Source organism: Polyergus mexicanus, unplaced genomic scaffold (assembly GCF_030449975.1).
Source record: "Polyergus mexicanus isolate NDT 795.1 unplaced genomic scaffold, iyPolMexi1.0 SCAF_14, whole genome shotgun sequence".
Classification (NCBI taxonomy): Eukaryota; Metazoa; Arthropoda; class Insecta; order Hymenoptera; family Formicidae; genus Polyergus; species Polyergus mexicanus.
Window position 1 is genome coordinate 4,966,214 of NW_027223334.1, and position 25,410 is coordinate 4,991,623.

Below are 25,410 nucleotides of genomic sequence, written 5' to 3' on the forward strand. Positions count from 1 at the left end.
CATGCTACGTATTATTGTTAACTGCTGCACGGTTATTATTTAGCGACGGACCGCGGAGACTGCGCGACCACATTATTACATTGCCTAGCGATGCGAGAAACGCGGCATGTACCGTGCAAGTTGCGACGTGCGCGTGTCGCGTAATTGACGCAAGATAAGACAAACGATCTTCTAAAACCTTCGCATTACGTGAGTGTTATAAGTGTTATGAGTGTTGTGTAAAAGAGAGAAAGAGAGCGAAAAAAAAGTGTATGCATACATGCGTGCGTGTGTATAAACATCTCTCCCTCCTGCCCTCCCTCTTCCCCCCCCCCTCTCTCTCTCTCTCTCTCTCTCTCTCTCTCTCTTTCTCTCTTTCTGTCTCTTTTTTTCTTTTACGCACACACTCCGGCATACACACATGCAGAACAACTTTTGCTAAATTAACGTTATTTTACACGTATTTATGATGTAATTCTAAGATATTTTCTTCTTTATCAAAATTTTCTTTAAAGCATAATTTTGTTATAAGATAAAATAGTTAGCGATTCATGCGGTGGTAATTGAATTTTAGCTTCACAGAAACGTTTAACATTGACTTTAGAAGTTTGAACATATAATTTTCTTTTCATGACCTATAGCCCAAAATAAAATGCATTAACATCATAGCAATTCATATATTTTAAAAGTAATTCGTTAAATTGAGTCCGCTATTGTACATTTTGTTTGTAGTATTAATGGAATAAAATTAAATATAATAAATGCATAAATGATTTTAACTTTGATTTTTGAATTTAATTTTTATATATTGTTATCTATGAATCACAAAAACTATCCAAAACGTACATAATTAATGCATACTTATCGATGAAATTAAACAATAAAAAATTTGCACACCAATAACCGTGCCTTGATTCTTATTCGCTAAGTTCCTCACTTAATATATATATATATATATATATATATATATCATCTTTATTAATTAAATCTTAAAATTAAACAGATTATATATTATATGTGTAATAGTTGGCTATAGTGAGTCTTAGTAATATCCTTAGCTGATAACCTTTGTGATTACTATGTTGATTCAGTGGAGTTATTGACAAGTAAGGCTGATGTAACAGATGGACACATACTGAATGTGTGACAAGCAATACCTCGATACTTGTGATTTTATAATAAATAGTTAATATAATAAATAAAGCCTAAACTTTATTACAAGTATTACAAGGCGCAATCGGAAAAGTGCAATTAACTCAAATAACCTAAAGTAAATATTCTAACATCAAAAATAAATTTACCATGTGCGACGGAAAACAAAAGAAAAAGAAAAATGGGATCAACGGGAATCATTTTCAAACTACCTAAAAATTGAAGCCTAGAAGGAAATATCAGTGAAAATTGACGAAAATCCAAACAAGCTTTCGAAATTTTTATAAAAGCTTCAGGAAATTCAACTGCAGAGGAAGAGATGAAAGTTGCGATTTTTCTAAATTTGGTTGAAGAGGGAGCAGTCGAGCTCTTCAACACATTTACCCTAATAGAACAATAGAAAAAAGTAAGCAAAAATGTGATTGATGCATTTGAAGCATATTGTATGCCCAAAAAAATGTGATGTACGAAAGGTACCTAGTTTACAACAGAAATCAAAAGGAAGGAGAACAATTTGAGCAGTTTTTAACAGACATAAAAATAAGAGCACAGAAATGTGAATTTGGAGCTCTTCATGATCAAATGATAGAAGACAGAATAGTGATAGATACAAATGGTGCAGGAATCCAAGAAAAACTTCTTCGTGTAGCTGACTTAGATATGCAAAAAGCTATAGATTATTGTCGAGCATTAAAAATTTCGAAATTGCAAGCCAAGACTTTCAACGAAAAAACAGTTAACAGTCTGCAAAAGAAAGTAGGAAGATCTCGTAATAAAGAAGAAAGTACAAATCCACAAAACGAATCAACTGAGTTTAAATATCGACGATGTGTGAGATGGCATGGTCCTCGACAGTGTCCAGCATTTGGGAAGGATTGCAGTAAATGTAAAAAGAAGAATCACTTTGCAGCAGTGTGCCGAGTTCAAGGGATCGCGGAAATACAAAAATCTGAGAACATTGATTTGGAAAGCAGTAATTTGTTTGTTGAAATGATACGCACAGCGAAAATCAATAGTATTAACACGTGGATTGAAACCATTGTAGTAGAAAACACTAAAGTTTGTTTTAAACTAAATTCAGGCGTGCAAGTCAATATTTTGCCAAATCACTTTTTTAAAAAGGTAAACAAACAATTCAAAATAAAACTAACAAATATTATATTAGAAACTTTTGGAGGATTCAAAATTAAATCACGTAGCATAGTGCAACTAAAATGTAGAGTAAAAAACAAAGAGATATATGATGAGTTTATAATAGTTGATAAAAAAGTAACTCCAATTCTGAGATTAACAACTTGTGTTAAATTGAATCTAATCAGTAGAGTTGATCTAGTCGAAAAAGTCACGAGAAAAGATGAATTTATAAAAAAAATGAGGATATTTTTGAAGGATTAGGCAGGTTCGAAGGAAAATGTAACATAGAAATAGACTCAAGTTATAAACCAGTTGCTAAACCACCCAAAAGAGTGCCACTCAAAATTAAAGAGAAATTAAAAAATAAACTTTTAGAGTTACAAGAAAAAAGATAATTTCCAAAGTCAACAATTCTAAGGGGTGGGTTAGTAATCTAGTCATTATTGAAAAACCAGATAAATTAAGACTTTGCCTTGACCCGAAAGAGCTAAATAAAGCCATAAAACGAAACTCGAGCGTACTTATTCCAACCGTCGAAGAGATAAGTGAAAAACTTTGTAATAAAAACATTTTTACTATTCTAGATTTAAAAGATGGATTTTGGCACGTTGAACTGGATGAAGGTTCAAGTGAACTGTGTACATTTAGCACTATCTTTGACAGCTGGAAATTTAACAGATTACTTTTTAGACTTTTAGAGTAAACATGGCACCAGAATACTTCCAAGAAGTTAAAAATAAAAACTTTGGAGATATTGATAGTGTCACCGTATATTTTGATGACATTTGTATTGCAAGAAAAATAAACAAAGAACATGATAAAATATTAGAATAGGTACTTAGTAGGGCTCGAAAATTAGGAATAAAATTCAATCAAAATAAAATTCAATATAAAGTTTCAGACGTCAAATATCTAGGCTATGTTTTCTCGAGGGCATAAAAATTGACCCGGAAAGAGTTAGAGTTAGAGCAATCGATGCCATCAAAAATCCCAAGTCGAAAGCTGAGGTTCAAAAAATACTAGAAATGATAAATTATGTGAGACAGTATATACCTAATTTAAGTAAATTAACAACCTCACTACTAGAATTGCTAAAGGATAGTGTTGAATTTCAATGGTTTGAATGTCATTCTAAAGCCCTGCAAGAAATAAAAACGGCCATGAAAAATGCACCTGTTCTTGCAAATTTTAACGCGAACAAAGAAGTTTTCATCCAGTCTGATACGTCAAGGTCTGGTTTAGGATGCTGTTTACTCTAAAATGAGAGGCCCGTATTTTTTGCGTCGAGAAGTTCAAGTGGTGCTGAAAAGAACCATGCAGTAATAGAAAAAGAATTTCTCGCTATTGTATTTTCCACTAGTAAATTTCACCAATTTATTTACGGACGTAATATCTGCGTGTTAACTGATCATAAACCAATTGTAAATTTATTAAACATAAAAAATATAGGGGATATAACCTCTCCTTGGCTTCAGCAAATGAAAATTAAGCTTCTCAGATATGAAATAACAGCAAAATATGTACCAGGTAAACTCATGCATATTGCAAACTTGCTATCAAGATCGTACTTAAAAGAAGTGATTTATGAAAATAATTGAATTTTGGAAATGGTGCATTCGATAAGTATTAATTTGAATATTTCAGAAAAATAGAAAAGAGAAATTCAAGAAGTCACAGAATTAGATCCCATTTTGAATAAAGTTAAGCACTATTGCCTCCAGGATTGGCCCAAAATTAAATCTGAAATTGAACACAATGTCAAGTTTTATTTTAAATATCAAAATGAGTTAAGTATTCAGGACAATATGATCTTTTTCAACTATTGACTAGTTATACCAAATTTTTTGCGACAAAATATGTTGAAACTACTATATGAATCTCACTTAGGAACTGAAAAAACGAAATCTAAAGCAAGGCAATTAATTTATTGGCCGAGTCTCATGAATGAAATTGAGAATATGATATTGAAATTCACCACTTGCGAAAGGTATAGATCTTTGAATAGTAAGCCATTAATAACGCATGATATATCTGACATTCCGTTCAACCAAATTGCTTGTGATATTTGTGAATATGCGGAAAAAGATTACCTTGTAATACAAGATTATTATTCAAAATGGTTAGAAATATTGAAACTAAAAGATAAGTCTGCCAATGAAGTCATTCTAAGTATTAAAACAGTATTTGCGATTCATGGAATACCAAAAATTGTAGTATGTGATAATCAACTGTTCAACTCCTACGAATTTAAATTGTTCGCACAAAAATGGAATCTTGATATCACCACTAGTTCTCCACACATCCGAGAAGCAACGAAACAAACTGAACGGGCGGTTCAAGTAGCTAAGAAATTGTTAAAGAAATGTTTTGATGATAACAAAGAATTAAGCGTAGCATTATTAGAATATCGTAATACTCTCATAACAAGTCTTACTGTATCTCCAGCACAAATACTTTTAAGCAGACGTACGAAAACAAAAGTTCCAATACACTCAGAGTTATTTAAGCCAAAAATTGAGTCACAGGTTCATCAACAGATTGAAAAAAGACAAGACATTTATAAATATTATTATGATAGAAATTGCAAACCTAGACATGATTTGAATGTCGGTGAGGATGCAATCATATATAATAAAACTAATAAGAAATGGGAATCTGCAAAGATTCTAAAAAAACACGTTAGTTCTAGATCGTATGTTCTGAAAAATCAGAACGGTAATATAGTAAGAAGAAATTCAGTACACTTAAAAAAATCTTACAATGAATTTAAAAGGAGAGATGAACAGGATTTCATAGATGAATTACCAGGTAGAGATTTTAATCGGATCATTAATGTTGAAAATAATCAAGATAGAATTCCGGGTTATAAATGATGCACCTGCTGAGATGACCTGATGCTCAATTAAGAATTGAAAACAACAATGATCATCATGTTAGAGTTACAAGAAATGGACATAGAGATAATGAGCCAGTAAAATTCAAAGAATACTATAGATACTAATGATCTTTATTTAGTTTGTACTTAACCTGTTAAAAGGGAAGATGTAATAGTTGGCTATAGTGAGTCCTAGTAATATCCCTATCTGATAACCTTCGTGATTACTATATTGGCTCAGTGGAGTTACTGACAAATAAGGCTGATGTAACAGATGGACACATACTGAATGTGTGGCAAGCAATACTTCTATACCTGTGATTTTATAATAAATAAAGTCTAAACTTTATTACAAGTATTACAATATGCATATTACGCATGCAACAACGTAAATTAAAAATAATTAAAACGGATTATTAATTAATTCATATCGTCATAAAATGTTACAATACAACGGAATCGTGGTGACTATTATTATTCTAATTTACAGATGTTTTTTTCATCTTTTTCACTTTTGCTTGTTGAGAGGAATGCCAAAACTTGAACTAAGCCTGATTAATTTTAATTATTTTTAAATATATTCCACCCTTTGGTGCTAATAGAAACGCTTTTGGATCAATTATATAGGGTATTTGCGTTTTATCGCAAGTTTCGACTTTATAATTTCGTAGTATCCTTATAAGACCAATCTTTGTCTGATAAACAGCGAAGCGAGCACCTAAAAATAAGAAAAAAATTATTACAAGAGAAGTTTCTTGACTAAAACAATTTTTCCTATAAAAGCAAAATGAAAGGAACTTGAAAGAAATGAATATAAATCTACATATTTCACTTTACCAATGCAATTCCTTGGTCCATCACCAAAAGGTAAATAATACATCGCGTGCCTGGCTTGCACTGCTTCGTCAGTAAATCTTTCTGGATCGAAAACATCTGGCTTTGGATAAATATCTGAATCTCGATGAATCGCGAAAACCGGAATCCACACTTTTTGATCTTTTGGTATATTTAATGTGATACCATCGAAAGTATAACTTGATGTAGATTGTCTCATAAGAAATGTCGCTGGCGGATATTTTCGTAAAGTTTCTGTATATATTAAAAACAATATAAAGAATAATTACTTGTGAAATATAAATTATAGAAATGCACGTATATCTATTAAAAATTAATATTAATAATATTAATTTAACAATTAGGAAGAATTATTTGAAAAGTTATTTGTGAAATATAAGTTATAGAAATGCACATATATCTAAAAGATTAATATATTAGCAATAAAACTATTGATATTATAATGACGCTAAAAAAATCAGTACATCTTTTTTTTATTAAATTTTTTTCTTTGAATAACGTACCTTTGAACACTTTGTCCAAGTAATTCATCTTTTTTATGTTCTCATATGTTAAATTGCTACCGTGCTTACTGTACTCTTCATCAATTTCCTCACGTAGCTTGTCTTGTATTTCCTGATTTAATGCTAACTCGTAAAGAGTATTACTCATGGTCGTCGATGAAGTTTCAAAGCCGGCAAGAAAAAATACGAATGCTTGAGAAGCTATCAAGCTTTCAGTCATCTCTGAAATGAGATATTTTCTTTTTACGAATAATTCTATTTCTTGTCGAATATTAAAAATTATGAATAATCTATCTATTTAACAATTAATATACAGTAAATTAATATTTTGTATACGCAGAAACTCATAAATCTTTCTATTTATACAGATTTCGCATTATATAAAATATTCATAAGCATAAATAGTCGTTACTCACTAATATCGCCTACTTTATCTGGATTTTTTTTCAATTCGCGCAGCATATCAATAAAATCGTGCCTAATGACATTATTCGTTTCTCTATAGTTCATGGTTTCTACGACGACGCGTGTGAAAAATTTGGTGACTTCTGTTTGTGCTATAATGTAACTGAGCATTTCATAAACCCATGGCAGAGATTGTCTCAATCTCGTTCGCAGAATATTTTTCCAGGTTGGTGTAAAGACCATTCTTCCCATTCTGCGAAATTCGCTGTCTTCATCCGACAGAGCGTTCATCTCGATGCCGAAGACACAAGTTCCGATTACATCGGTCGTATACTTAGCCGTCAATTCGCGACATTCTATAGGCTCGTTTTTATTCACTAGTTTTTCTATGTATTGTTCAAGATGCTCAGCGCATTCCGATATTAAAGAAAACATCTCCTTTAGTTTGCCGGACGTAAAAACGGGCGACAGGTTTACTCTTAAAGGTCGCCATCTTTTAGGTTCTAAAGCGAAAAGATGTTGCGACAGTGGGTCAACCTGCAAAACAATGAGCATAATTATAATCGAATAAATTTTTTAATTTAAGAAGACATTTTGCTGGATTAGAACAACTTGATTGAAAAGAAACTCTACAAGACTATTTAAAATTATCACGATAAAAATATCACGATTTTTAATAATCTTAATTATTGGAAAAATATAGTTGTATGCCGAAGTTATCGAAACACATTTATATAATTCAAATATTATTATACAATTTGAAATATTTGCACATACTTTTTCACTAATAGGAATTCCTCTGTCAGCGAACTTGATAAAATCTTTGATAAGAACATCCTTAATAAATTCTGGATCTTTTACAATAAGAACAGGTGTCTTTCTAGCGAATATTCCAATCATGGATTCATCTTTGTACTTGTTGTATATTTCCATTAAATAATCACCTGCGGCCTTTTTATTAAGCATAACATCTTTAAAATTACCAAAAATCGGTATCGGTTGTGGACCACGAATGCCACGTGACTTCCAAAAATCAAAAGTCGATGTAAAATAATAATAAACAGCAAGAAGTACGACAGCAATACCGCACAGTATTTCAGAAGATTCCATTCTGCAGCTGCTGATCAATTATCTCGAGCGATGTTTGCTAAAAAAGAAAAAATAATATTTCATCAAAAAAGACCTTGTTCAAAAAAATTAAAAATTTAATAAAAAAAGATTTGATAAGCCAAATACATATTTAAGGAAATGTAAATTTATGACAATTAATTTTTTAATCAGTTTTTATCAATATTAGAATGATCAAAATCACTAATATAGATATACAGGGTGTTTCAGAACAATCTTCCATCCTTAAAATGATGTATTCCTGATACGATTCTAAGACGATTCTTCCTATACCAAAATTTGAATTGAAGCGTAATTTTTGAGTTATAAGCAAAAATAGTTAGCAAATCACGCGTCGAATACAGAAGGTAGGTAGGAGCGGCGCAACGTGCCGCAGCTGATCGTCCGACGCGTTATTACCACCGCATGAATAGCTAACTATTTTATCTTATAGCATAAAATTATGCTTTAAATAAAATTTTGGTAAAGAAGAAAATGTCTTAGAATTACGTCAGAAATATTTCTTAAAATAACGTCACTTTAGCGAAAGTTGTTCCGGATCGTCGCTCGGCGAACGCTGCAATCAGCTGATTGCTACATGCGATGTGTGTATGGCAGAGTGTGTGTGTAAAAGGAAGGAAGAAACAGATAGAGGGGGGGAGAGAGAGAGAGAGAGAGAGAGAGAGAGAGAGTGAGAGAAGTAGAGGAAGGGAAGGAGGAAATAAGGGAAAGACGTTTATACACACGCACACGCGTACGCATACACTTTTTTTCTCGCTCTTTCTCTCTCTTTTATTATACATAACACTCATACACTTTGTCATTCGGTCACTCTTTCACGCACTCACTCACTCACCTGCTCATTCACAGCATAGCGAATCTTCATGCTACGTATTGTCGTTAACTGCTGCACGATTATTATTTAGCGACGGATCGCGGAGACTGCGCGATCACATAGTTACGTTGCCTAGCGATGCGAGAAACGCGACACGTACCGTGCAAGTTACGACGTGCGTGTGGCGCGTGATTGACGCGAGATAAGACGAACGATCATCTAAAACCTTCGCATTACGAATGCGGTAAAAAAACATGAAACGTATAATGACGTCCTTAAAAAAATTAATTATTTATCATAATTAATAACTATTTCTAATTATAATAAATAATTATTATTTAAAGAAGCATGTATTATACGTCATTACATTTTCGAAATTACTGCATTCACGATGCGAAAGTTTCAGTCAATCGCAAGATTGCAAGAATAATGTAATTAATACCATTAATTACACTTGGGAAAATTTATTTTTATTCTGCTCAAATCAGATGTTCCAACGTTAAAATGTATTGGTCGCTCTGAAAAAAGCGGATTGATTAAAATAAAATTTTAGAGCAGATGCTCGAAATACCCGCCATCCATCCTAATGCAAGCTCTTATGCGTTTTAATAAATTTCTTTGGACGTTCTCTATTACTTTTTTGTCGATATAGCATGTCGTAGTCTTGTCTTAAGCTCTTCGGTATTTTCGGAAAACGTTTTATAAATTACTTCTTTACAATATGAAAATAAATCCAGAGGATTGAGATCCGGAGGATTGAGATCTTGCGGGCCAACGTATCGGGCCGTACCGACCCATCCAGCGTCCGGAAAAATGCTCCTTAAATAATTTGTAACGATCCTTGGTTCCGCTGTTCGCGTGTACAGCGGAACCAATCGCGCGATCTAAATCGTCGCGGAGACGGTCCACGAAGATCGTATAAATTAGATGCACGATGGATACTGCAATCAATAAACCTGCGATTACCAGCGATTATCAATAAGCGCGAAAAGATATGGCAGCGTACACAAGTCAAGAATACTACGACGTGCTGATAGCACTTGGCGAGTGTCATGGGCAACAGAACCATGCTGCAAGAAGATACGCCGAATTGTATCCAAATCGAAGACATCCATCGAATCATGTCATACTTGCAGCAGCTCAAAGACTTTACGATACTGGCAATGTCCTGCCGAACAAATACGACACTGGGAGAGATCGCTACGTTAGAAACGTACAAAACACGAAGATAGTCGTACGTGCTTTCGAGGATAATCCCGAAACGAGTATTCGGGTAGTTGCTCGAGAACATGATTTATCTTGTGCAACCGTACAAAGAATATTAAAACAAGAAAAGTTGCACGCGTTTTATTATACGTGCAACATTTACGACCAGCAGATTACCTCGCAAGACAAATGTTTTGCGAAAATTTTTTGCGAAACATCGATCGAGATTCCAGATATTCCTCTCGTGTGATATTTAGCGATGAATCGCTATTCACACAGGAAGGAATTTTTAATGTGCATAATATGTACTTTTGGAGCGAGGAAAATTCCACAGTCACGCGACTTCGAAATTTTCAAACTCGTTAGAAGATTAACGTATGGGCTGGAATAATGGGCACTGAAATACTTGGTTTAGTTATTCTTTTAGATACTTTAACTAGAAGAACTTACGTCGATTTTTTAACAGAAAATCTACCAGATTTTCTAGAAGATGTGTCATTATTTGAAATAATTGAGATTCTCTTTCAACAAGATGGTGCTGGGCAACACAACGCTAGGATCGTTACAAATTATTTAACGAGCATTTCCCCGGACGCTGAATGGATCGGTACGGCCCGATACGTTAGCCCGCAAGATCTCCGGATCTTAATCCTCTAGACTTCTTCTTATGGGGATATTGTAAGGAAGTAATTTATAAAACGCTTCCCGAAAATACTGAAGAGCATGAAACAAGACTACGATATGCTATTTGGGATCTCGACAAAGAAGTAATAAAGAACGTCCAAAGAAATTTATTAAAACGCATGAGAGCTTGCATTAGGATGGATGGCGGCCATTTCGAGCATCTGCTCTAAAATTTTATTTTAATCAATCCGCTCTTTTCAGAGCGACCAATACATTTTAACGTTGGAACATCTGATTTGAGCAGAATAAAAATAAATTTTCCCAAGTGTAATTAATGGTATTAATTACATTATTCTTGCAATCTTGCGATTGACTGAAACTTTCGCATCGTGAATGCAGTAATTTCGAAAATGTAATAACGTATAATACATGCTTTTTTAAATAATAATTATTTATTATAATTAGAAATAGTTATTAATTATGATAAATAATTTATTTTTTTTAAATACGTCATCATACGTTTCATGTTTTCTACCGCATTCGTAATGCGAAGGTTTTAGATGATCGTTCGTCTTATCTCGCGTCAATCACGCGCCACACGCACGTCGCAACTTGCACGGTACGGTCGCGTTTCTCGCATCGCTAGGCAACGTAATAATGTGATCGCGCAGTCTCCGCGGTCCGTCGCTAAATAATAATCGTGCAGCAGTTAACGACAATACGTAGCATAAAACTTTGCTATGCTGTGAGTGAGCAGGTGAGTGAGTGAGTGCGTGAAAGAGTGACCGAATGAGAGAGTGTATGAGTGTTATGTAAAAGAAAGAGAACGAGCGAGAAAAAAAGTGTATGCGTACGCGTGTGCGTGTGTATAAACGTCTCTTCCCTATTCCCTCCTTCCCTTCCTCTTCCTCTCTCTCTCTCTCTCTCTCTATCTATCTGTTTCTTCCTTCCTTTTACACACACACTCCGCCATACACACATCGCGTGTAGCAATCAGCTGATTGCAGCGTTCGACGAGCGGCGATCCGGAACAACTTTCGCTAAAGTAACGTTATTTTAAGAAATATTTCTGACGTAATTCTAAGACATTTTCTTCTTTACCAAAATTTTATGCTATAAGATAAAATAGTTAGCTACTCATGCGGTGGTAATAACGCATCGGACGGTCAGCTGCGGCATGTTGCGTCGCTCCTGCCTGCCTTCTGTACTCGACGCGTGAGTTGCTTACTATTTTTGCTTATAACTCAGAAATTACGTTTCAATTCAAATTTTGGTAAAGGAAAAATCGTATCAGGAATACGTCATTTTAAGGATGGAAGATTGTTCTGAAACACCCTATATGTACATACAATACATACATCAAGCGACTCGGTAGCATCGTGACGTCAAATATATAAAACATTTCTTTCCGACTTGTCAATATGTCTTGCTTATGTACAGGGGCTGCGCCGCTACCAAGTAGCTTATCCGGAGTTTTACGTCTAATAAACTTTCGATTAAAATACTTCAGGAACTAAAGTTGCAATGAACAATCTAACGGCACTTTTCTTATATAATGTAGATGCAAGCTTTCGATTGCGACCAATTTGAATATTGGTGCAGTCAATCCTGAGGATTGCTAATTGTATACCACAATTGTGAATATTTCTTTCAGTTTCAGATTTTAGATAATTCACGTACGTATGCTCGCATACATGTAAAGCGATTTTGTTCCTCAAGCGGTGTTCACATCGCCCATAAACGATTATTCGCTTGAGTATGCAGAATATTTTTAGGACTCGGGCACATAAAAAAATTTAAGCAGTAAGACTTAAGAAAGAATTTACACATTGGCAGAAACACAAAGTAGAAGTCAATTAGAACTCGTGCTAAAAAAGCAGAAGCCAATCAAAACTCGCGCTGAAAATGAGCAGTACATTCTATTTTTTTAGCGCGAGTTCTGATTGGCTTCTGTTTTTCTGCTTTCTGCTTTTCTGCCAAGGTCTTCTTCTTCTTCTCTGATTTGATTGGAAGATTTCCTAAAAGAATTGTCTATACACCATTAATTAGTCCATACTGAAATTAATAATCTATATGAGTAAGTTATTCTTCTTCACAAAATTGAATAGAAGATGATATATCTTGACGTTGTTGGAAAAGGCCAGTGTAGGAATGTTCAGTACTGTGTTGGATTTGATTCTGTTCAGCGCGGTGATAAGTGTATTCGAATGTGCGAGACAATATTAGGACAATTGAAGAAAACGTGATTGAGATCTTAATAAGAGTGTCCGCAGGAGCACATCGAAGAAACAGTGATGTTTTTTTCAAAGATGATCCTTTGTTGCTGTATAATAAATTCTCAGTCTTGAGATTAGTGTAATGACAGGCCTCGTAAGATCCTTCTTAATCTTTTTATCAGAGTACCAGGGTGAAGAAAATATATTTCGTACGTGTTTAAAACATCTTGAATCTTTAAGGAGGCTTTCCTCCTGGAGAATTTGAGTAGCTCTGTTATTGGATAGGATTTTGAATCTGGAGCATAGACTAGTGTAATGACACTTACTGAGGAGGAAGGGATTAGGAAAATGTAAGGATTCCTTGGCCAAAGCATCGGCTTTTTCATTGCCAGATATACCCCTATGATTGAATATCCAACAAATGTATATTTTTAGGAAGTGTTTGGTACCTTCAAAAAGAGAGTTCCTGATCTGGAAAATTCCATGATGGATTTGTACCTGATGTGATTATACCGGATTTAGAAGATTAGATACACTTAAAGAGTCTGAGAAGATAGCAGATTTTTCTGTTTTATTGTTAAGTGTAATAGTGTTTATCACGAATTGGATAGCGTGAGCTTCAGCTTCAAGATTGTGCAATTATTATTGATTCTTTCTCTATATTCAAAACCGGACTCCGGGAAGTACACAGCATAGCCAGTTTTATTATCGGACTCTGTTCGAGAACCATCAGTGTAATACAAAGCATCAAATTGTTGAAGGAATATGAGACGGTTAAAGGTATCATTAATATTAGTGTCGATGTTATTTATAAGTTGAGAACCCAGATTGGTATCTATTGTAGATATAAAATGTCTACTCTCATATGGTAAATCAAGGTATTCCGGAAAACAAAAATGTTTAATTTATTGGAAAAGTTCATTGGGCGATATAAATATCTATCAGATTGCATATATTGTTTTTTTTTTCAATTTAATATTTCCGTTATTATTAAGCTTAATGGGTGTGAGTGTCGCGCAGTAATCCTAGATAGGAATCTCAGAGTGAGATCCGTTAATATCCAGTAGAACATTTGTAGAGGTAATTATCATTGATCCCGAAATCGTTCGCAGAGCTGCATATTGTAATCGGGAGATTTTTAGATAGAGTTGCTCATTTAGTGGACTAAAGGCCTGACAGCCCCAGTCCAATAGTGGCCTTATGTATCCTTTGTATATAGTTAATAAGTTCGTGGGGTGGGTACCTCATCGGATACCTGCGATTGCTTTAAGTATGTTTATTCTAGGCATTATGCGGTTTGTCAGATAGTTGATGTGAGCCTTCCAGTTATATTCTGGATCCAATATAACGCCTAGGAAGCGTGGGGCAAGGGAGAATGGAATGTCTCCGCTACCGACTGTTAGAGTGAATTTATGTTTATTCAGCAGTATGCAAAGATTACGAGGTTTTAGTGTAGAGAATATTGTTAAGTTAGATTTTGAAGAGGAAATTTCAAGCCCGGTTTTTGTAAAGAATTGATGTAGACTGTCAAGTGCAGTGTTTAATTGGAGTTTGATATGCTCAAGATGTTAATCAGAACGGAAGATCGCAATATCGTAATCGGCATAACAAAGAATTTTGACTGAGCTCGGTAGTACTGTGTGAGAAAGGGCCATGTATAGATTGAATAGAATGGGATTCAATATAGATCCCTGGGGAAGGCCGATATGAGTGGTGTGATTTTGTAGATTAACACCCGCAGCAAAGCCTGGTATAAGGTGTCTGCGGGAAACCAAGATACTAATGAATTTTAATATTTTTGGAGGAAGCTTGTATTTTGTTAGAAGAGTTAATAGTATCTTTGAGAGAACCCTGTCAAATGCTCCCACTATGTCCAGGAACGCGACACCTGTGAAATTATGTGCCTTATTAGACGCTTATTGAATGCTTGTAATTAGGATGGCGATGCTATCCATACAGAATAGACCCTTTCAAACTGTGTGCTATAGAGAAGTAAATTATTTTTCGCCCATCATTCAATTCTTCTATGAATCAACTTCTTAAATATTTTTTGTAGGTTGTTTGCAAGTGAAATTGGTCTAAACCAGTGCTGGGATTTACTTGCAACTTTCGGCCAGATTTTTTCAAATTTGATATTTCACTTTGTATTAAAAATAAAAATAATTATTATTTTATTATTGATACAAACTAAAATATTAAATAAAAAAAAGGAATTATATGTGTAAAGGTTCCAGTAATGTTAAAACGAAATGGGGAAAAGGCTAAGAAATCAGCACAGAAAATCAAGTGCGAATTTAGTTTATTACGATATATAATCTAGCGAACGTTTCGATCCATTTTTGGATCCTCTTCAGCGCAAAAAAAATATATAAAAAGATATACACCCGTTACAATTGTTTACAAATCAATTAATGCAATTAACGCTATAAAGTTGTGCGATACAAATGCAGAGCATGTCTAAGTCACAAAATAATAGTTTTAATCTACAAACTGATATGGATTGCCTGAATGAGGCGTATGTCAATACGATAGACATGCTCCCGAAATTATGACCTTCGGTTCTTATATTTATCAGGGTTGGGAAAGTTACTTTATAAAAGTAACTCGTTACCGTTACCGTTATTTTTTCTAAAAAGTAACTCGTTACCATTACTCGTTACTAATTTTAAAAAGTAACTCGTTACCGTTACAGTTACTAAAAAGTAACGAGTCGTTACAATTTCCGTTACTTTTTTACAATACAAACTAATAAATTATTTTGCATAAGAAAAACTTTTAAAAAATTGTAAGCAAGATTTCATTCAAGGTTTATTACAAAATAAATGATTAAATTTTATCGAAATTCTTTATTAATTTTTAATAAAATTTGTTGCTCCATAGTATCATCATTTAAATGCCCTCTTTGTGGTGTTAATACAGAGCCACCGATGCTAAACATTCTTTCTACAGATGCACTGCTTGGTAGAGCTGTATTATATTTAATAAAAAGTTTTTTAAGTTTTGGATAGTCGTTTAACATTTCTATATTACAATTATTTGATTTTAAAAACCGTTGCAATTCTTCTTCAGATTCATTTAGCACCGTTTTTTGCTCAAAAATGAAAAAATCATTGTGATCGTCAGATTTTCCAGCTTTTGAAGAATTTTCAGTTGATCGGATTCCCAATAAATCCTCCAAGTAATTTTCAGCACGTTTTCTTTTTTCTCCGGTTAACCAGTTTAACTTAAATTTTGGATGTAAACATGCTGCTATTATTAATTCTTTTGTTTCAAATATCGTAAGAAATCTAAAATCAAATATAGTAAATTAAGCGACATTGTTTGTTTTATTGAAATTAATACTTTTGAATCAATAGTTTAAAATAAAATAATATTTTTCAATTAAATCCTTATTTAAAATTAAATAACATATGTATTAATCAAATTAATAAGTTACCTTTTATTTAAACCTTGCTGAATAGCTTCAACTAATAAATGGCAATCTACAAGGTCAAATTTATTGAGATTTTCTAATTTTCGTTGCAAGGTACTTAGAACTGGTAGTAAATGAGAGCTCTGCTTTTCCGAAAAGATAAAGCTCTCATTGGATATCGCGCGTCGCGTCATCGCACTGGTCTGCAAGAGCCATAAGTTGATCAATCACATTCAAGCATTTTTACAACATAATAAGAATGCTAATTGGTCGATTTGCTTACGGCTTTACGGTTAAGATAAAAATTTTATCACGCACAATAGCAAGAATAATATCTTAAATAAATCAAAAAATTTGAAAAAAGTAACGATAAAAGTAACTATTAAATTCGTTACTCGTTACCGAAAAATGTAACGAAGTTACTTTTTCCGTTACAAATAAAATTTGTAACGCCATTACCGTTACAGTTACCGAAAAAAAGTAACTGTAACGGTAACGGCGTTACAAGTAACGCGTTACTTCCCAACCCTGATATTTATATACAATACTTTAGACACATCACAGACATTATATTCATGTGTTTTCGTTTTACTCTTTAAATCTATCATTACCGTTCGCACTCGTATATATTGAGCATGTGATTTACGTTTTAATTTGTGACATGTAATAAGCGATATCTGGTGACAATGAGGAATAAGAATCCATCTCTTTGTGAGTTCTTTAATTGTTCTTTGTAGGTTCGGTCTCTAATAATTTTGTAATTATTCAGATATGCATGTTCTCTGCCATGGCATACGTTAAAGAAATGGTTGTCTTTACTGACAGAGGCTTTATGCTGCCGTATTTACTTCTTTACTACGAACATTGAAGAACACAGCCGACAGATGACATGTATAGTTTAATTTTAAACGAGACTTCGACATGCTCTGCATTTGTACCGCACAACTTTATAGCGTTAATTGCATTAATTGATTTGTAAACAATTGTAACGGGTGTATATCTTTTTATATATATTTTTTTTGCGCTGAAGAGGATCCAAAATGGATCGAAACGTTCGCTAGATTTTATATCTTAATAAACTAAATTCGCACTTGATTTTCTGTGCTGGTTCCTTAGCCTTTTTCCCATTTCGTTTTATTAAATAAAAAATTTTAGTGAGAACTTTTGCTATTAGATGCTATTGCGCTATTACATTGATGCGCACGTTCCTGAGACTAAGTGACGCGGTCCTTAGTTACGAGCGTCCGGCGCGTTGCTAAGACCCGAGCAGTAAGAGGAGAGCAGTAGGCGTGAGTCAAGAAATCCGGCCGAAAGTTGCAAATAAATCCCAGCACTAGTCTAAGTGATTCTCTGTGACTTGGTTTAGGGATGAAGACGACGAAGTATTCCGACCATGAAGGGGATACTTCTATTAAATATTAAATTAAATATTTTCAGTATGAAATGGTGTAGTTCATCTGGAAATATTTTAATTATTTTATCGGAGATTAGGTCCGGAGAAGATCTGATTTTTAAAGTGGAGATGGCTTCTTTGTACTCCTGTATAGAGAATGAAGTGAGAAAAAATTCCTTATTAATATTAACCCCGATGTCAGGCATTTGCGAAAATAGATCTTAAGTATTAAGTACTGAATTAAGGGTTGGAGGAGTTAATTTATTAAAGGTTTCTGAGAAAGCTTTTTCTGGGATGTGAGTATGTGGGGAATTATTTGAATTCCTGTTTGAAAAAGCTCTAATATATCTCCATACGGTAGTTATTGGGGTGTTTAGGAAAGAGCAGAATTCGCGAAATGCGAGTTTCTTTTTCTTAGCAAAAAATTTGGTTGATTGTTCCCTGTATTCTAAGTATTTTTCCAAATTTTCTGACAAAGGAGATGTTTTAAATCTATTAAAGATTTGGTTTTTCTGGAGAATCCTACCATTGCATTCATTGTCCCACCATATCGTGAGATGGTTTTTCCTAAGGTCTTTAGATGGCTGTTTTTTTGCTTCCGAAGTTATTAGCGCTAGATGGATGGCACTAACTAATTCGTTATAGTCGTTATTCAAGTTACTACTGAAACCATGGAACACTCATATTGGAACATGTGTCAGTCCACTTTGGCGGTAGAGAACGAAGGATGATCATAGGACGGATTGAGACAGACGTCTGATATAGTTATTATAATAGGGAAATGGTCACTGTCATAGTTCTCCCCGAGAACATTTGGTGGCGATAGATGAAGATGTGAGGGTAATATCGAGAACAGAGGTAGATGAGAGGTCTGGTGAAGCCCAGGTATAGTTGCCGTTGTTGAGGCATAAAAGGTCAAGTTGCAAAATTGCATTCTCAAGCCTGTTTTCTTCTAAGTCTGGACCAATATCCCTGGAGACCAAAGCGCGCTTTTTCCATTAACGTCACCGTAGATGACAATAGGATTAAAGTTGATGCAGTACCGAAGCAAGGATAGCCATGTTTGGGGTTCTGTATGTGGGCAATTACTACCTCGCGGAAGGCTGTAAAGTGAACAAGCTAATATAGATTTCTCTGAACTGAGCCAGATCTTCCCTATGATATGCTCGATATTGTTGCATTTGCATATATGATTGATATTCTCATCAACTATCTGAGTAAATCTGAGATTCTTTTTCAAGAGGATGGCAACGCCTCTCCCTTGACGATTACGATCATATGAGTATATATTGTAGTTGTTTATATAAGAACGAAACTGTTCGTTTAGCCTAGTTTCAAACAATGTGATAATGTCAGCATTATCATATATTTGTCAAGCAAGGAAACGAGTTCTGGTGTTCTCCTACGACTTGATCGACAATTCCATTGGAGTATATTAATAGACACCATACAAAGAAATTACTTCAGAAGTGAGAGGGCACTGTAGGTATATGTCATGCGCAAATAGCATTATTAAGAAGCATTCCCATTTCTGTCAAAATATCTGTATGTATTGATTTAATTGAAGAAAACTTATCTTGGCATTCTCGAATCCAATAATTAAGGATTTCCGAATGTGGAGAAAATATGGAGCGGTTATTAGAGGTGAAGGGAAAAAGAGGGAATTTGTGCGGTGTTTGTAGGTATGTAGGTGGTAGTTGTCAATGTGTTATTTGATTGATTTTAGTGGGAATGGGATCAGGGTCCGGATCAGGCTCGGGATGTGAATTAATAGAGTAATGTGGCGGCCTACAGCAACCACAAAATCACGGCAGCGCGATATTTGCGAAATAATTATCGTTTCTCGCAAGCGCTCGCCCGTCCGCGCGTAGTGCGGGAGACGCCGCTAGTCGGCGCAAGACGCTCGGGCCAACAAGAAAGTGAAAAGCAGTCCGGCGGGCATATAGCGCGTCCGCGCATAGTTGCGGGCAGCACCGCTAGGCGGCGCAAGGCGCCCGGGCCAACCTGCAAGTGAAAAGTCGTCCGGCCGAAATATAGGTCAGACCCCCTGCGGAGAAAAGAACGACAAGTCACGAAGAAAGTTATAGGCGCCAGTCGCCTACTTTCGAGCGCAAGTCGCTAACTCTCGATGGACAAAGAAAATTCTTGGCGTCAGTCGCCTACCTTGCAGCGCAAGGCGCTTTAAACGTTGGCAAGCAATACGGCGCCAGTCGCCGCACCACCATCCACGACGCCACGGATAAGGAATACCGTTCCGCTACCCACGGTAGCCGAAATCGCTATCCGGCGAAGGACGCGTCCAACGCCACTCCACAAGGTGGTCAAGAGGAGGAAAGTGGAAAAGAGCCCGCTAAATACAAGCAGCTCCCGACTATTAGGCGTCAGATCGCTAACCACCTCCGGCGCCCGGCTGCCATCGGCATTAGGCGCTCGATCGCCATCCGCCTCCGGCGCTCGTCCGCCATCAATCGGCGCCAAGTCGCCAGCGTCATCCGGCGCTCATCTGCCATCAATCGGCGCCAAGTCGCCAGCGTCACCCGGCGCTCGTCCGCCATCAGTCGGCGCCCAGCCGCCAGTGTCACCCAGCGCCCGTACGACATCAGGCGCACGGTCGCCGTCTCTCACTGGGACCTGCTCCCCGACGATTGCCGGTAGCTGCTCCCCAATCACGGTCAGTGACGGATCACTGTCGCCTATTGGGGCTGATTCACCGGTGGTCTCCGGCTGCTGGCCACCATTCTGTGGCCACGCCAAGGAGAACGTACGCTCCGGCGCCCAGTCAACCAGCGACTCCCACGCAGAGAGGAAACAGCGAAGTAAGGACCGGCTTCAGGCTCTATTCGGCGCTAGCCCGCCAAAGCTGATTGCCGGGCATTCCGGCCCGGAAACCAAGAGGGACCGTCCGATCTCCTTGCCGCGACTAGAGCGAATCTTGGCGTCCCCAGCAAAGACGTGGAAAATACCGCCGCTGATTTCGCCTACCAAAATCTCGCCTCTGAAGGAGTACTCAAAGCAGAGAACGTGTGGGACACAGACTAGCCCAATTCCGTGTCCAGACCTTAAGAGGACGGCCGACGCGTCGACCCAAACGAAGAGACGCGGGGGCAGACAGAAGCCCATGTGCAATAACAATAACCATTATGCGTACAATCGTAACTTGCGCTACTGATGTATAAGGAGAAATAAATACACCTTATGTTTGAAAGCCGACTCATTCATTCGTCTACCTACCAGTAGTTGGGTAATATCCTACCGCGAATCCTAAAGCGATAGATCTCCTATCCCATACCCGTACCCACAAGTAAGAAGGAAAGCTTGTAGCGATAAGTTTATTTAAAAAAGGATTTTGGTTTTTACATTTGAGTTTGGTTTCTTGTCTTTTAAGATTATTTGTAGTATATAGAGAATTTGATTTATTAGCAAGATAATTTTTTTAGCCACCGGGTTAACGTTAGTATTAAGATAATTGGAGTGGTTGGACCATATGTCGTGGTTGTACTTACGAGACGGCGCTAGTTTGGCCGAAAGGTGAAACTGAGAAAACCGAGCTGCACGTGCAGCCGGCAGGAACGATTCGTGCGGGATGAAGTAATTCGTCAAGATCGATTTCGGACTCGCAGACTTACTTAATGATGATGAAATCACTCAAAGATTCTCGAAAACGACGTTCACTCACCGAGAGAACTAACGGAAGAGTCTTTCTGCCAAGGTGTGAATCCGGCTTAAAACTTAAGAATTTCAACCATACGGAATTTTCAGCAAATCTTACATTTCAATATAGCTGCCTATGCGGCGTCTAAGATTTTAAGTTCTAAGCCTTAAATTGACTAATCACAGTCGAGTATTCTCCTCATACTTGACTGTGATTGGTCAATTTTTTAAGATTTAGGGCTTAAAATCTCTATTGTAGACGTTGCTTTACTGTTCGACCGTGATTGGTCAATTTGCTTACGTCTTAAGTCATAGGCCGGTATTCATAGTCAGTTCTTATATTTAAGACCGTCTTAAGCACAATCTTAAGATGCCCTAAACCAATCACAGAACCGTATTAGCATCTTAAGACATTACTTAAGATAGTCTTGAAATAAGAACTGACTATGAATACCGGCCTTAGGGTGCGGCCCCATGGACTGATATTTTCCGCGTAACACATATCGCATAACCAATGAAAGGCATTACACGTTTTCTATTACGCAGAATAGAAAATCTGATTGGTTACGCAATAACCGTTACGCGGAAAATATCAGTCTATGAAACCGCACCCTTATTGCTTAAATTTTTTTATGTGCTACAGCCCTAAAGGCTATCACACACAAAATTCCGTAAGGACATAAGACATAAGCGTAAGAAAATGGATCAAACCCAATCGAGTATTTGGCTCTCCGTAACCCTTCACTTTTACAGAAAGCTCAATACTTGATTGGGATTAGTCAATTTTCTTACGCTTACGTCTTATGTCCTTATGCCCGTATCAGACTACACATTGAAAATTGAAGATTGAAGATTAAAGATTGGAATTTGACTAATCAGAATAAAAGGGACTCAAATTTCTTTGTCCTAATTGGTCAAATTTTAATCTTCAATCTCAATTTTCAATGCGTAGTCTGATACGGGCTTTACGGAATTCTGTGTGTGATGGCTTTAGACCTGTTCTACAATAGTCGTATGTCGTTAATCGTAAGCAAATTGACCAATTACAGTCGATTATTCCGAGAACACTCGACTGTGATTGGTCAATTTGCTTACGATTAACGATATTGTGGCGACCAACTTGTCCAATTCCCCAGATAACAGAGCAGCACGAGAGAGCGACACTAATAGTCATAAGAGAACCATGCTAGTCACTAATCTTATGAGTTTTCGATGATATAGTCTTCCCAACAACAGGAAACACTACTCGCTCGCGGGCTTTTGGTATTCTTAGAACGTTGTGTATATCGGATTGTTACATTTGAGATTTATAATAAACCTTGTTACTTTTTGCTATAAAAGTGAAGTTGATTCCGTGTCAAAACATTCCACTGTTTCCCGGGAGATCACTCACGCCTAGAGTCAGCCGACGATACTCGAGCGGTGCGATACGCGAACACATGGCGAGACTGCCATAATATACGACTTATTGTAGAACTGGCCTTAAGAGACAAGATCATATGTGGATGCGTGTACATAGTACATGTGAGATGTTTATATTTGATAAAAGTACGCGCGGAGTATAAGGCCGATATTACATTTGTCGTATAACAAACTTTTTAAGCGCATTGCTAATTTCTAGAAACTCGAGAAAGTTTCTATTTTGCAACCAATCAATATGCTTAATGTCTCTAGAAATTAGCTAATCAATGCGCTTAAAAAGTTTGTCGTAAGACAAATGTAATATTGGTCTAATGCGACAAGAAGAAAAGTGATAAAGTGATAAGTTAACGGTTATGAAAGAATATCGCGGAATAGTACAACATAAGGAAGAAAAGTGATAAAGTGAAAAGAAATTATTAACACGAAATAATGCAAAGAAGAGAAGTGATTTCTTTTAATCGTATTGAGCAAAGTTAGGTTATATTAGCAAAATTGAACATATGCTTTACACACAATGCTTGAATCTGTGCAATATCAATTAACATATTTGTGATAAATAGATTGTAATAAATTGTTGGAAAATGATTATGGAGGCATTGAAGGAATATTTGGAGATTTTGACTGGCCATGTTTTCGATAAGCTTTTCGGTAATTACACATATGACCGTGTATTCATGTACATAATATTTATTTATATTTTATATACAAATGTAATTAATGCATAATTAATATTTTTAGGTTATTGGCTTTATAAATAATGAAATGATAAAATCATATCAAAGCACTTTTATAGTGTCTAGAAACATTTTGTGGATCTGGAATTACTCGCAATTTTTGGTTCTGGGAATGTGTGAATGTTTATTTATATTTTATTTATAAATGTAATTATAATGTGCAATTAATATTTTTAGATCATTTACAAATGCCTAAACAATGAGTTGCATGTTTACGTTAATAAAACAAATCTTGTGGGAATTGTATCAAAAATATTATACAGAGTGATTCAAAACAACCTTCTGTCCTTACAATGTCATATACTTGACACTATTCTATGACGATTTTTCCTTTGCCAACATTTTTTCCGAGGCTTAGTTTTTAAATTATAAGCCAAAATAGTTAACGAATTTCGGGCCGCGTACGCGAGGCAGGCAGGGACGGCGCAACTCACCGTCCGATGCTGGTGATTACGTGAGGCGCTCGCTGCGATCAACTGTTTGCTACATGCGATGGAGTGTATGTGTAAGAGAGAACGTATACGCGTATACACACATACACATTCTCTCTCTCTCTCTCTCTCTCTCTCTCTCTCTCTCTCTCTCTCTCTCTCTTTTACACCCATCGCATGTAGCAAACAGCGGATCGCACATACGCACTCTCTCTCTCTCTCTCTGTCTTTCTTTTCTACACCCATCGCGTGTAGCAAACAGCGGATCGCACATACGCACTCTCTCTCTCTCTCTCTCTCTCTCTCTCTCTCTCTCTCTCTCTCTCTCTCTCTCTCGTTCTCTCTCTCTCTCACTGATCCTTACCTTTTATATAGTAATTCGTTGCCCTCATATGACTCAATAAGTAATACTTCCGTGTGACACAACAAATAACTAGCACTTTTTTTCACTCACAAATTGTACCACTTATCAAACTTTTACGAATTAATCCACGCACTTTATCGATTGAATTTATTAACGATTATAACGGTTAATCACAATCTACCGATTACTACCGATTAATTATTAAAACAACTCGAAGAAAGAAATGCGTTATTCGATGCGGAGACTGCGCGACAACAAGCAAGTTATGTCGGTACTAGTGTTGCCGGCTGCCGGCTGCCGAAAGACTGAATGTATCACATTACGCGTGATTGACGCGGACGCTATCATTTGTCCTGTGATCGGCTAAAGCCTCCGATATTGTAAATTTGATAGTTTCGAAAACATGAAACTATAAAATATGAAAATATACCCAGACAGCACAAAACATCCTCAGGATCATCCTGAATATGTCCAGGACGGTTCAGGATATTTGTAGGATGTTTTAAGATATTATTATAAATATATTTATAAAAATTTAATATGCATACATAATTATTTTTAGTTGTGTGGGTTATTTAATAATTTATAAATCTTAAGTATTATAATAAGTATTAATGTCCTATAAATGTCCACTGGATAACCCTTGGATGTCTGTAGGATATATCTGCCCTGTCTATTATATTGGATGTCTTTTGGATTTCCAGAGGACATATACATGTGCAATTAATTGTTAACATTAATTTCGTTTAATATTAATAATTGAATTTGATGCGCACATTTTCATATATTCAAAATTATTATTTATTTAATATTTCATGAAAAATGTTACTGTTCGCAACATTCCAAAAACTTTACAAACAATAGTATTCAACCGCTAGTTCGTTTGTTTACCGCTATGCGACACGCGAACTCGTATTTGAGATTTGGTCATGAGAATTATATAAAGCTTGCAAAGAGCAACTGATAGGAAATTACAAATGTAATTATTTTCTATCAGTTCAATTTCTGATGCAATCCCAACATAGGGAATTCAGATATTGGATCATTTAGAAAATATTACACAACTCAAACCTGGGAGTCAAACCTAAAATATTCATGTATAGCACGAAAGC

General features: G+C 35.9%; 1 protein-coding gene and 1 pseudogene across 4 annotated transcripts in view; one reads left to right on the forward strand and one right to left on the reverse strand.

Moving 5' to 3' along the window:
• LOC138939133 (cytochrome P450 6k1-like) overlaps positions 1 to 25,410 on the forward strand; it is a 119,177-nt pseudogene that overhangs the window by 22,544 nt on the left and 71,223 nt on the right.
• The window catches only part of LOC138939131 (cytochrome P450 6a2-like), a 33,586-nt gene continuing 8,502 nt past the window's right edge, over positions 327 to 25,410 (reverse strand). For 3 of the 4 annotated variants that reach the window (XM_070306693.1, XM_070306694.1, XM_070306696.1), the window contains exons 2-6: positions 7,681 to 8,050; positions 6,915 to 7,440; positions 6,499 to 6,720; positions 5,978 to 6,229; positions 327 to 5,858 (exon numbers count right to left, since the gene is read on the reverse strand). In XM_070306693.1, coding sequence (XP_070162794.1) covers positions 5,686 to 5,858; positions 5,978 to 6,229; positions 6,499 to 6,720; positions 6,915 to 7,440; positions 7,681 to 8,013 — 1,506 coding nt within the window. In that variant the 5' untranslated portion in view covers positions 8,014 to 8,050 and the 3' untranslated portion in view covers positions 327 to 5,685. Of the gene's footprint in view, positions 5,859 to 5,977; positions 6,230 to 6,498; positions 6,721 to 6,914; positions 7,441 to 7,680; positions 8,051 to 12,033; positions 13,570 to 25,410 lie in introns of those variants that run through there. The other variant, XM_070306695.1, reaches the window with a different exon arrangement.